A 14,830-nucleotide genomic window follows, 5' to 3' on the forward strand; every position below is an offset into this window, starting at 1 on the left:
CAAAATCTCATGGACAGAGGAACCTGGTGGGCTACAGTCCATAGGTTTGCAAAGAGTCGGACACAACTGAGTGAGGATCAAGGTAGAGAGAGAAAGCTACAGCTCAGAATATTTGTGAGTGAGTTGCAGAGGAGATGGGTCTATCTCTGCAATGTAACTGGAAAATTTTGAGTTTATCTGAGCACCAGATTTGATGGACAGCAGGAATGATACATGGACATTAAATCCTGTTTTCCCATTTCCAGAAGTCCATTTAAGAGTTCTAATGGAAAAATATTTCACAACACCTGAAAGTACTAAGATCTCTTACCAGTCGTCTACCTTAAATATGAACAACAAAGGAAATACCCAACAACATAAAAAAAGAATATAGTATAGACAAGAGGTTTGAATATATAGTACAAGAAGGAATCATTATTCATATAAACAGCTCCTAAAATAGGCATAAATGAACAGAATTCAAATCATAAGATGTAACACAATGACAGATATTGCAGTGGCCAGATTATAACTGAAGTACAATCATAACTTCACACGCTGACAGTATGCAGTCTCAAAAAGCAGCAGTTTAAATGTGTATACAAATATACAAGCAGAAGCTAATAACCAATGGAGTATATATCAGTGTTTCTAAAATTAGTCATCACATATTCCCTTTGAGAACCTGATGAGAAGTATGAACTATTGCCCTTCAAAATGTACATACTGCACAACTGAATCAGATGATATTTAAATTCTAAGACCTAAGAAATGTTACTTCTGTCACTGAGACATAAAAATCTATCCCCAAAAAGCTATTAGCTGCATTTTAAGACAAAATTATCATCTCAGTAAGTTACATAAATCTATATAAAAGTTATATAAATCTATATAAAAGTTACATAAATCTATATATAAGTTCTTCAAATATGGAAAGCATTTAATGATAAATTCCAACATAGTAGAAAGATTCTGAAGTTTACCTTTTTATGTCCTATGACTACAAGATTTTATATGAAAGGATATGAATAGAGACGTAGAGAGGTAACTCAAATCAGAATAGTAAGTAAGTTTAAATGGTACAGAAAGTCACTTAAATGTCAAAATGTTTACCATAACTTTATATACAACTTTTTATATTTACTGAAAAATTAGTAAACACATGTAAAATATTTCAAGTTGACATAAACGTGGGCAAAACCTCCCACCTAATCAGGCCACTTCCCCAAAAGCAAACCTATTAAAATTTCTTGTGTGTTTTTCCAAATTTGTTCCAGACACTCACAAGTACAAAGAGTACATATACATGTATGTGCATTCTCTTTTTACCACTATTTTAATACACAGTGGGAGAATACACTGGGTACTTGCTATTTCTCTTAATAAAAGATTTATTACCATATTATTTAATAAAAATATATCTTGGAGGTCATTCCACATGAGCAAAATACATCAAGTTCAGTTCTTCTCATGGCCACCAAACATTCTACTAGATGGCTTTCCCAAAACTCATTTAGTCCCACAGTGACAGACATTCATGGTCTACTAGCGTAGTCAATGGTATATCAAACATTTTCATGTACATGTATTTAGAAGACAAATAACTAGAAAGAGAACTGCTATGTTGTTCTCCTGAAGTTACACCACACTGTGGTCAACAGAGTGTATTGTCAAACATAATGAGAACTACCTAGTAGGTGAAAATGGTAAAATGTTAGCTTAATTTACATTTAATTATAATCAAAGATAAGCATTTTTCAAATATTTATAAAGCACTTTACACTTTTTTTCTATTTCCCATATGTCACCCTTATCTCTTTTCTCCTTGGATTCCAACAGAAGAGTTTTGATACAAATAATGAAAAAAATTAGCAGTCAATCCAATTGTTACTGGGTGAAGTGTGTGTATGTATGCGTATCAAGTGTGCAAAGTGATTTCAAAAACTTACTCCAGAGGGAAGGAAAAAAGACTCAGGCAAGACCCTATGAAAACAACCAACCAACCCTAGACAACCTGTAACCTGATGTCTGTTATAGTTGGTGCTCAAACAGAAGAACTCAAAATGTAAAAATTCCCGATAATTTGAAATCTGTAGTACAGCCAAAAGTTAAGCAGTAACAAATCACAGAAATACTCAAATAAAATGATCTTTCAAATATATTTATTTCATCTCATTAAACTATCCTTTATTATAAATATTTTAAGTTATTTCCGACTATATTACAGATTATGCCAGAATTTTTAAATTTCCTTATTAGGTAAATTCCTTATTAGGTAAATTCAAATTTTTGCCAGGATAAAATGCTAGAAGTCTTAATACATAGTATCAATTAAAACGTGATGAACTTCAGTTTCAATAAACAATGCTTCACTACTCCTAGTTACTTATTCTGTATTACTTAATATATCATTGTTCTCATATTTTGTCTTGCTATGAATAAAAATTAAAAATCAAAAATTTGAAAAAGCTTAAGTATATCAAGTTTATGTATATATGTTGTGATCATTAAGAATATGGATTAAACAAAAATATAATGGATGAAAGCAAGTATAAGGGGAGAAATGGCTATTTTAATAGCAATAATATATAAAATTAAAACCCTTAAGAATGAGCTTAACATATGGTAAAATCTACATACAAGTAACTCTGAAATGCTGAAAGATACAAAATAAAACAAATGGCGTATAACAACTTGGATAAGACACTACTTTATAAAATAATCATTGAAATAAACAATGAAAATAATATTTTTAAAGAGTAGGTCAATACTAAAACTCACATGAAAAAATAAATGAGACACAGATTCTTTAAAAAATATATAAAGGATCAGCTTTGCCAGATATTAAGAAATGTTACACAGACACAAGGTGAAAAAAGAAAATATATGAGTATAAAAGCAGGGACTAACAAATGTTTTCTCAATGCACCAGACAGTAAATATTTTAGGATTACAGGTGATACATTCTCTGTAACAGATACTGTATTCTGCCACTGCAGTGTGGAAGCAGCCACAGACAATATGAAAATGAAGAGGCAAAGCCATGGGGCAAACAAACTATTTACAAGCCCACAGGCTGTAATTTTACCAATCCCTGGTATACAGATCATGACTATATACACAAATAGGTCAGTCTACAAAGTTCAGAAATTGACCCAGTCAAGATTAAACTAGTGTCTCAAATCAGTGAGGAGAAGAATTACTTAACAAATGGAATGGGGACAACACAACCAAAAATTGGGAGGGGAAATATTGGGTATGTATATGATAAATTCCTAATGGATCGAAGATTAAAAAACAAAATTGAAACAAAATGTACAGAAAGTAACTAAAGGTGAATTTTGTTGTAATCTTGAAATGCATTTCAAACCATAACACAAAAGCCACAGGCCACAAAAACTTCAACCACAAGTCTGAAACCACATACTTGAAACTCAACTGCAAAAACCACCTGAATTAAGCAAGGAGACATCAAAGCAGAATGTAGTCATAACTCCTAACAGACAACAAGTCCAATTTCATTGATATATAAAGATCTCCTACAAAAAAAAAGTAAAGCAACTGATAAACGGCAAAGAATATAAACATTCCCAAAAAAGGAAACAAAAAGGGTTCTTAAATACAAGATTTTCAACCTGATTCACACTAAAGAAATCCAAATTTAAAACATCAATGATAACACTTTTCACTCACTAGTTTAGCAAATAAAAAGGAGTTTAAGAATACAACTAATTGAGGAGGGTAAGGATAAGGACTTCCTTTCACTTAAACGTGAAAAGATAAGGAACGATGCTGAAGTTGAAGCTTCAATACTTTGACCATTTGTCGCGAAGAGTCCACTCACTGGAAAAGACCTTGATGCTGCAAAAGATTGAAGACAAAAGGAGAAAAGCATGGCCGAGGATGAGATGATTAGATAGCATCACCAACTCAGTGGACATGCATGTATTTGAGCAAACTCTGGGAGACAGAGGAGAGTGAAGCCTGGCATGCCTCAGTCCATGGGATTGCAAAGAGTCAGACACGACTTAGCAACTTAACAGCGAAAGGTCAAAGTGGCACTATCACACCATGAGCTACCATAAGTAAACCACACATAAACTTTAACATGACAATTCTACTTACAAGTAGGAATTTATCCTACATAATGGTTTTGCACTTGGACGAAATGACTGTAAATAGGTTACCTGTTGTGGCACTCTTTGTAATGGAAAAGATTAGAAAAAGATAGTGCCTATGAACAAGAATTGGTTAAATAAACTATGGTACATGCACATAATGAAACACTATACAGTCCTTAAAAAATTAAGTGCTTTATGTTACTTATGTGGAATAATAATCTCCAGGACAAAATGTTAAGTGAAAAAAAATCAAGTCCATTTAGTATGATACATTTGTGGAAAAGAGAACAAGGAAAGAAAAATGTTTACTGTTTACAATTAGAAATTTATACAGAAAATTTATGATGCACCTGTGAGGTAAGGAACTGCATGCATGAGAGACTGGAAGAAAGGGGAAAATGTATAGCATATCTTTTTTGAAAAGATATCAATTTTTTGAAATTTAAACCATATGGATATGAGCCTATTCAAAAATTAAATTAAAAAAGAAGATAATATAATAGAAAAGAAACATAAGAATACAATGTTAAGGACAGAAACACTGATTGTATAAATGGTAATAATAGGAAAATGTCTCTTAATAAACCAAGAACCTATAACTGACTAGCTCTCACTTCCTTTAATTATACCACTTGTATAGTAAGATAAGACACGGATTCACAGATTTGATCCCCAATTTTTCCCATGCTTTGGTTTCTTTAGCTACAAAATGATAACAGAATTCAACTTATAAGGGAATAAGCACTTAGAACATATAATAAGGAAGTGTTTAATAAATGTAAGCTGTTGATATTACCTGTGCAGCAGCCCAAATGCAGTCAATATGCTGAGTACTCAGTCGCCCTTCAGCTGCCAAAAAATTCAAAATCACTTGGCACTGTTTGATAATCTGGGAAAGAAAACCTTATTATAGTTAATTTTTAAAAACCTTCTCTCTTAATAGAGCAGATAAGTCATATAAAAGTCCACAAACCTCAATATGTAAATTTGGTCCAAATATATGCTCTACCACATTGTTGCTTATAAGCCAGTCTGCAAGTTCTTTTGCAATGGACCTAAAGTTAAATAAAAAAAAAAGTTTATACATTTCAAAAACTATTGGTATCATTCTGTCCCATGTCTAAAAGCAAACTCAGGTGAAAACCCAAAACTGCTCACATACAAATTATAAGTGTTAGTGTGTTAGTCGCTCAGTCATGCCCAACTCTTTGCGACCCCATGGACTGCAGCTCACCAGGCTCCTGGGTCCATAAGATTTTCCAGGCAAAGATACTGGAGTATAAAGAAGTGACTATATACAATTAACTGTTAATAGTACTACAAAGAGTAACTGAAACAGAAGTCAAGAAATGATATTACTACCTAAATTTATGAACAAACAAAAAAAAATTCTGAGAAGTTAGGCTAACTAATACCAGGTATATAGTGGAGAATACCAAGGGTAACACCCAGAAAGCAATGCATTTTCTGACTCAAAGATCATGCCTTCCCATTATTTCCACAGTAGGCACTGAAGCATTCAGGGAAGGTTTTCCCGTAGGTCTGCTATAGCTGGGCTTCCCTGGTGGCTCAGTGATAAAGAATCTGCCCGCCAATGCAGGAGATGCTGATTCAATCCCTGGGTTTGGAAGATTCCCCTGGAGAAGGAAATGGCAATCCACTCCATTATTCTTGCCTGGGAAATCCCATGGACAGAGAAGCCTGGTGGGCTACACAGTCCAGGGAGTCACAAAAAGTCAGACACGTATGAGTGATCAAGCATGAGCCACTGTGAGTAGATATCATAAAAGTAGGTTACCAAGGGGGCGGGGGGGGGGGAAGAAGACTATCCAAGCCAAACTGTAACTCCCCCTGCCTGATACTCAAAAAGGTTCTGCTAAAGAGTCAGGTATCAACTGACTGTTCAGAACACTTGGCTACACTTATCATGAACAATTCACCCTTCATTTCAAAATGTGAGCTTTTTATTTCTAAACAGGTTTAGATTTTCCTTCATTTTTGGAAAAGAGCTATCAACTCTCTTTTAGAGTACTAAATTACTGACACAGAAATTAAACTATTATGTAGCCGGCCAAGTTCCTCTATCCATGGATTCTCCAGACAAGAATATTGGAGTGGGCAGCCACTCGCTTCTCCAGGGGATCTCCTCAACCCAGGGATCGAACCCAAGTTTCTTGCATTGCAGGCAGATTCTTTACTGACTGAGCCACCAGGGAAGCCCAACAATACATAGTGTCAGTTTATCAGTTAATTTGTCCTTTACAGCTTTAAGATATGTGTGAAATATAATAAACTGAACATATTTAAAGTATATAGTTCAGTGAACTCAAGCTTACATATACATCTATATGTACATACATATATATATATATTACATAGCACTGTCAGGATAACAAACCCACCAACCCAAAAAGTTTCTTTATGCCACTTTATCTTTTCTCAGCTCCCACACCCACTGCCCAGACAATCAGTGATCTGCTTTGTTATTAGTTTTCATTTTCTAGAATTTCATGTAAAAAGAACATACAGTATGTAACTTTCTATAATTTAATTTTTTTTTCACTCAGCATAATCCATTTTCCCTCATTGTCATTAACCCATTGGTTTCTTTCAAGTTTGGGCAATTATGATTAAAGCTGCTATAAGCACTCATGTGCAAGTTTTTGTGTGGATTAAGCTTTCAAATTCTTTGGGTAAATGCCAGGGAACAAGACTGCTGCATCATATGGTTATGCTGAGTTTTGTAAGAAACCATGAAACTGTCTTCCAAAGTAGCTGTACCTTCTTGCATTCCCACCAGTGATGAATGAGTGTTCCTGCTGCTTTACTCTTTGTCAGCATCTGGTGTTATCAGTGTTGTGGATTTTGACTATTCCAATAGGTGTGTAGTAGAATCTCATTGTTGTTTTCATTTGCGTCTCCCTGATGTATGCATGTGCTCATGTGCCATCCGTATATCTTCCTTGGTGTAGTTGTCTGCTAAAGTCAGCGTATTTTTAATCTGATTGTTCATTTTCTTACTGTTAAATTTTTAAGAGTTCTTTGTATATTTTGGATAACAATTCTTTATCAGATGTCTTTTGCAAATGTTTTCCCCTGTCTATGGCTTGTCTTCTCGTTCTTTTGACACTGTCTTTTGCAGAGCAGAAGTTTTTTTAAAGAAGTCCAGCTTATCAATTCATGGATCATGGTGTTGTATTCAAAAGGTCACCACCATAGCCTAGGTCATTTAGGTTTTTTCCTATATTATCTTTTAGGAGTTTTCTAGTTTTGCATCCTATGTTTAGGTGTGTGATTCATTTTGAATTAACTTTTGTAAAGAGTGTGAGATCTACATCTAGATTTTTTTTTCCACATGGTTGTTCAATTATTTCAGTACTATTTGTTGGAAATTCTATCTCCGCTACATTGTACTATCTTGGCACCTTTGTCAAATATCAGCTGACTGTATTTATATGGGCCTATTTATGAGCATGTATTCTGTTCCACTGATCTATCTGTTCTATCACCAAAACTGCACTGTTTTGATCACTATAAATTTAGAGTAACTGTTTAAGGTGGGTAATGTCAGTCCTCCAACCTTCCAATACAATGCTGAAAAGCAGTGGTGAGAAGGGATACCCTTTCTTTGTTCCTGATCTTAGTGGAAAAACTTTGACTTTCACATCATTAAGTATGGTGTCAGCAGTAGGAGGTTTTGCAGATGTCCTTTATCAGGTTGATGAAGTTCCCTTCTGTGCCTAATTTACTGAGAGTTTTTACCATGAATGGTAAAGTCTGACTTTGTCAAATTTTGACTTTACATTAGTTGACTTTGAAATGCTGCACCAGCCTTAAACACCTGAGATAAACCTCACTTGGCTATGGTGTATCATTCTTTTTATACCTTGCTGGATTCAATTTGCTAATATTTCCTAAGGGTTTTTACATGTATGTTCATGAGAAATACTGGTCTGTAGTTTCCTTTTCTTATGATGTTTTTGTCTGATTTTGCTATTAAGGTAATGCTGGCCTCAATGAGAAAGGCTTCCTTCTGCTCTCTCATGAGAGAAACTATAGAGAACTGGTATAATTTCTTCCTTAAATATTTGGTTAATTTTACTAGTGAACCCACCTGGACCTGGTACTTGTTTTGGAAAGTTATTAATTGCTGATTCACTTTAATTGATCCAGGCCCTTTCAGATTGTTTTAATAAATTTTTAAATGGTTACCACAGAAGAACACCTAATGAAAAAAGTAGTGTTACATATATTGTGGGTAGAAGAAAATAGTTTTCAAAATAGGATGTGTAGTGAAAAGATCCCAAGTTCTTTCAATAACATAAATTATACACAGAAAAACTGGGAAGAAATGAACAATTCCTTTTCTTGTTTATCCACAAAAGAATTATTTTTAATTTAAAAATTATTATAAATATTTTTAAAAGAAGCTATGAATTAGATGTATGGCCTCAAAGGGTAAAACATTAAAATAAAACTACTAGTGGTATATTTTACCTATTTCTGAGTAGGCTGACAGAAGCTATGATCCACAAATCAACTCCATGATTTCTTTAACATAGAAAAAGATAATTCAACAACTAAAAATAATTCTTTCAGTTTCTTGAAAAACATTCAAAGTAAGCGTAAAATTGGACAACATTATTAATAACAACCGTTCAGGACCCTGGAAACATACACACAACTGGGACTCTCATAAGGACTAAGGGGAGCAGAAAGAAAATTTGAAGAAATTATGGTCAAACATCCCAAATTTGAAGAAAAATGTTCATCTACACATTCAAGAACCACAGGAAACCTTGTAGCTCAGTTGGTAAAGAATCTGCCTGCAGTACAGGAGACCCAGGTTCGATCCCTGGGTTGGGAAGATCCCCTGGAGAAGGAAATGGCAACCCATTCCAGTATCCTTGCCTGGAAAATCTCATGGACAGAGGAGCCTGGTGGGCTGCAGTCCATGGGGTCGCAAAGAGTCGGGCAGGACTGAGCAACTAACACTTACTTACTTAAGATAAACACAAGGATATCAACACCCAGAGACACCACAATCAAATTTTTAAAAGCCAACGACCAACAGAAAAATCTTAAAAACAGCAAAAAAAAACAAAAACAAAAAAAACACATACAGAAGAACTACAATAAGGTTAGCAACAGACTTTTTATCAGAAAATACAGCTATTCTGAAGCAATGTTCCTATATTTTACAGAATTGTTATTAATCTGAAGTAGACAGTAATAAAGATGCATACTATAACCCATAAGGCAACCACTAATTTTTAAAGTATAAAAAAATAGAATTAAAATGGTATACAGTTGGCTCTCTATATCCACAGATTCTGCATCCATAGATGCAAACAAAAGAGGATCAAAAATATTTCTTAAAAAAATTCCAGGAAGTTCCAAAACGCAAAAGTTGAATTTGCCACATGCTGACAACTATTTACATAACACTTACATTTTGGTATCCTCAGGTGGTCCAAAACCAATTCCCAACACATACCAAGAGACAACTATACTACTATATACACTACAAAATAAGGCAGTAAAGGAGAAACAGAAAAAAAATTTTAATTAAGACATTAAAAAACCAAAAGCAAAATGGCAGGCATAACTCCAACTATACAATGACTGAATTAAATAATACAATCATAAGAGAGTACTGTTAAGAGTACATTTGGTTGGCTTTTTTTTTCCAATCCAACCAAATGCTGTCATCAAGAGATGTATGTTAGATCCAAAAATACAAACAGGTTGAAAGTAAGAGGGTGGAAAAAGAGTAAACATAATAAAGTTACACTGGCTATACTAACATCAAACGAAATGAACTAAGCCAAATGTTGTTGCTGTTGTTGTTGTTGTTGTTGTTTCCAAAATATTGTTTTAAAGAGACGAAGAGGGACATTTTAGGATGATGAAAGTATGAAATTATCAACATAACATAGTAACTATAAACAGAGTGTACCCAACAAAATGTTCTCAAGTACATGCAGCCAAAACCAACAAAAACTGAGACAGAACAGCCAATTCTCATCACCCCTGGTAGTTGTATCTTACAATGTCACGGCGCTGAGTTAGCTAATACTGAACCCCTGAATGTTTTTTTTAGATTACTATTACCCACTGCTTTAATGAATAAAAAGAACATGTTATTAGCATCAAGTGCTTCCTAGAGTGGGTTCTCTTTAAAAGAATGACTCAGTGCAATAATGTGCCTCACTGGTTAGACTGACTGAAAGAACAGGACTCTGATTAAATGCAAATCTCACATAGTAACATTAAGTACACAATTTGGTCTACAGTTCATTTGCAGAAATTCTTCAAAGAAATATTGTTTCACAAAACTAATATTTGTTTTGAAGTTTCCACTTCAGTCAGAACAATGCAAGGGAGACTTTTCCCTTTATGTAAAACTGTCATCATAAAAAGTTCATCAACATCCTTCCCCTTCCCCATTCCCTCCGGAAAAAGAGACATGGCTCTCAGTTAAGTGTTACCATGTTGTTTTCTTTGATCCTCTTTTTCTTAAAACTTTTTATAATTGAGGTAAAACTGACAAATAACATTATTAGTTCCAAATGCACAACATGATGAGTCAATATTTGTATATATAGCTAAATGACTGTTAGAGTAAATCTAGTTAACATCCACTATGATAGTGTTACAAAATTTTTTTTTCCTTTCTGATGAGGACTTTTAAGATCTACTCTAACAATTTTCAAATATGCAATACAATATTATTAACTATAGCCACCATGCTATACATTACCACTCCCATAACTTACTTATTTTGTAACTAGACATTTGTACCTTTTGACCTCCCTCACCTCTTCTGCCCTCCTCTGACCTCCACACCTCTAACAACTACCAATATATTCTACCTTTGAGCTTAGGGTTTTTGGTTTTTACAGTCTGTATATAAATGAGACCATATGATATCTTTCTGACTTATTTCACTTAGTATAATGCCCTCAAGGCCCATCCACGTTACCATAAATGGCAAAATTTCATTCTTTTTATGAGTGAATAGTATTCCATTGTATATTCTATTTCACCATAGAACTGAAAGAACAAATAAATACAGTCAATTCTCATTTTTTACTCATGGCAACTCAATGCTATAAAATACCTGCACTGAATAAACTCATATTGAACTCCTGAATATCAAATTCTAAAAAAAAAAAAGAACTTCTTTTCAGATTCTATTTTCGTTTTACAAAAGAGAAAATGAGCTTCATAAGTGTTCAGTCAGATGGCTCAGTTCAGTTCAGCTGCTCAGTCGTGTCCAACTCTTTGCGACCCCATGGACTGCAGCACACCAGGCCTCCCTGTCAATCACCAACTCCCCGAGTTTACTCAAACTCATGTCCATCAAATCGGGGATGCCATCCAATAATCTCCTCCTCTGTCGTCCCCTTCTCCCCCTGACTTCAATCTTTCCCACCATCAGGGTCTTTTCAAATGAGTCAGCTCCTCCCATCTGGTGGCCAAAGTATTGGAGTTTCAGCTTCAGCATCAGTCCTTCCAATGAATATTCAGGCATGATTTTCTTTAGGATGGACTGGGTGAAATCTCCTTGCAGTCCAAGGGACTCTGAAAAGTCTCCAACACCACAGTTCAAAAGCATCAATTCTTTGGTGCTCAGTTTTCTTCACAGTCCAACTCTCACATCCACACATGACATCCCCAATATTAAGTACTGGACGTGAGACTCATATCCCTCCAACTGGCCCAGAGTCACAGCTTCTTGCACTATACTGCATGGCCTCCTACCACTTCCATCCCTTGGTCCTTTCTGAACCAATGCTAAAACAAGAAAACAGAGCATCACCTTATATGACTTCAGCTGGGGAATGTGCATGTTGGGAGACCTTCTTATTGCTCTATGCATTTCAGCAAGACTGTGAAGAACCACAAGTGCTGATTTAGGGGTTACAAACAAACTGTAGCACACAGGCAAATTAATAAAAACAGAATCCACAAAATGAGAATAAACTGCAGTCAGAGACTTCAATGTCCTACTTTTAAGAACAGACTGGAACAAGTAGATAAAAAATCAACAAGGATACTGAAGACAAACATTACAAATTCTCTAGACCTAAGAGATACCTATAGAACACTCCATACAATAGCTGAATAAAGTCTTCCTAAGCACACATGAACATTCTGTGGTACAGACTGTATGTTAATCTGTAACACAAGACAAATAACCCAACTAAAAACTAAGGCAAAAAGTGAACAAACAATTCACCAAAGAAGAAATAGACTGGCAAATAACCATATAAAAAGATGCTCAACATCACTGGTAATTAGGCAAATACAAATTAAAGTCATAATGAAATGACACTAACACCCACTATAATGGCTATAATCAAAAATGCAGGTAAAAACAAGTGTTGATGGGATTGGGGAAAAACTGAAACTTTCATATATTGCTAGTGGAAATATAATACAGGAATGTTGGAAAACATTTTGACAGTTTCTTTAAAAGTTAAAAACAAAATGACCTTACAAACCAGCTGACCATACTCCTACTTATCTACCAAGAGAAATGAAAACATATGTCCACAAAAAAACTTGTACACAAATGTTTAAAGTAGCATTATTCATACTAACCAAAAAGTAGAACAATCAAAATATCCATCAATTTGGTAAAAGAATAAACAAAATGTGATAAACCTACATAACGTAACACTATTCACCAATAAAAAGGAATGAAGTACTGATTCACACCACAACATAAATGAACCGCAAAATAAACAGTGTAAGTGAAAGGTGGCAACTGAAAATAAACACTATCATATGATTCCATTTACAGCAAATCCCCAAAATGGGCAAATCTATAGACAAAGATGATTAATGGGGCTGGGGATAAGAATGGGGATTGACCCACTGCTGGGCATACACACTGAGGAAATCAGAACTGAAAGAGACACGGGTACCCCAGTGTTCATCACAGCACTGTTTACAATAGCCAGGACATGGAAGCAACCTAGATGTCCACTGGCAGACGAATGGATAAGAAGGCTGTGGTACATATACACAATGGAATATTACTCAGCTATTAAAAAGAATGCATTTGAATCACTTCTAATGAGGTGGATGAAACTGGAGCCTATTATACAGAGTGAAATAAGTCAGAAAGAAAAACACCAATACAGTATATTAACGCATATATATGGAATTTAGAAAGATGGTAACGATGACCCTATATGCAAAACAGAAAAAGAGACACAGATGTAAAGAACAGTCTTTTGGACTCTGTGGGAGAAGGCGAGGGTGGGATGATTTGAGAGAATAGCATTGAAACATGTATATTACCATATGTGAAACAGATCGCCAGCCCAAGTTCAATGCATGAGACAGGGTGCTCAGGGCTGGTGCACTGGGATGACCCTGAGGGATGAGGTGGGGAGAGGGTTCAGGATGGGGAACACATGTACACCCACGGCTGATTCATGTCAATGTATGGCAAAAACCACTACAATATTATAAAGTAATTAGCCTCCAATTAAAATAAATTAATTAATTTTAAAAAACAAGCAAAGAAAAAAAAAAAAACAAGCAAAGAATGGGGATTGACATAATTCCCTGGCAGTCCAGTGGGTAAGGCTCTTGAGCTTCCACTGCAGGGGCCATGGGTGCAATCCCTGTCCAGGGAACTAAGATTCCACATGCCATGGTACAGGACGAGTGGGGGGGATACAACTGACTACAAATGGGCAAAACGGATCTTTCTGAAGTGATATAAATGTTCTACAATTGGACTGTGATGAAAGTTGTACAACTCTGTAAATTTGCTAAAATTCATTATAAAAACAGGTGAGTTTTATGATATGTGCATTATCTATACCTTAATAAAACTGCTTAAAAAGACAGACACAATTCACTGGCTCCAACAATGTTTATCACACTTTTTGTATTTGCTCCAATCTTTTCACACTGTACAAACTCTTCTCTTCCCAACTTAAAGCATCTCTACTAACCATTTCTCAAAACTTTTAATCCCCTCCCTCTTAAGCATGTCTTTAGTATGTATAAACTTCACACTTTTTTTAATGGAATTCCTTCTTACTCTCTATCCGCAGGAACATAAAAACCTAGCCTGTACATGTGGGGTTACTGCACTGGTGAGTCCAAGACTTTTAATTTCTGTCTTTTTGCAGGGATGGGGAGTGATTACTTCATTCGCAATCTTAAAATTCTCTTAAAGGCAGTCTGAAGGGGTGCAAGGGGATGCAATGAGATGTCAAAAGGGAAATACAGACATGTAGTTTAATATACATTGGATATCATCTACTTACTGTCTTGACTGTGTGAAATAGGACTCCTAGCATGAACCAGAATTTATAAAGCTACCACCAATTCTGGGCCACACATTTTTTTTTTTTTTGGGCCACACATTTTAAGGTGACTTAAACTGACAAAAAATGTTGCCAAAAGTGAATGACCTGCCAGGCCATATATCTAATAACTGTAATATGTGAGGAAAAAAAGTACAGGCATAGTCTCTGGTTTCCAAACTCATGGAGGGATGGATTCAACTGAAATTAGCACCATAGAGCAGAACAAAGATCAATGCACACAAAACTATGTAACTCTGAGGAATTCTCTGGCGATACAGTGGTTAGGATTCCACACTTTCACGACCAAGAGTGTGGGTCTGATCCCTAGTCAGTGGCTCAGAAGTAAAGAATCTGCCTGCCAAGCAAGAGACTTCAATCCCTAGGTTCTGG

The 14,830-nt window shown here is 35.2% G+C and overlaps 1 protein-coding gene across 5 annotated transcripts in view; it reads right to left on the minus strand.

The window, feature by feature from the left end:
* USP34 (ubiquitin specific peptidase 34) overlaps positions 1 to 14,830 on the minus strand; it is a 224,607-nt gene that overhangs the window by 134,791 nt on the left and 74,986 nt on the right. For all 5 annotated transcript variants that reach the window (XR_006269446.1, XM_043468840.1, XM_043468843.1 and 2 more), the window contains exons 9-10: positions 5,074 to 5,155; positions 4,897 to 4,989 (exon numbers count right to left, since the gene is read on the minus strand). Coding sequence is in view for 4 of the 5 variants with exons in the window: in XM_043468840.1 (XP_043324775.1) it covers positions 4,897 to 4,989; positions 5,074 to 5,155 (175 nt within the window). In the remaining variant the exon portion in view is untranslated. The remainder of the gene's footprint in view (positions 1 to 4,896; positions 4,990 to 5,073; positions 5,156 to 14,830) is intronic.

Source organism: Cervus canadensis, chromosome 5 (genome assembly GCF_019320065.1).
Source record: "Cervus canadensis isolate Bull #8, Minnesota chromosome 5, ASM1932006v1, whole genome shotgun sequence".
Classification (NCBI taxonomy): domain Eukaryota; kingdom Metazoa; phylum Chordata; class Mammalia; order Artiodactyla; family Cervidae; genus Cervus; species Cervus canadensis.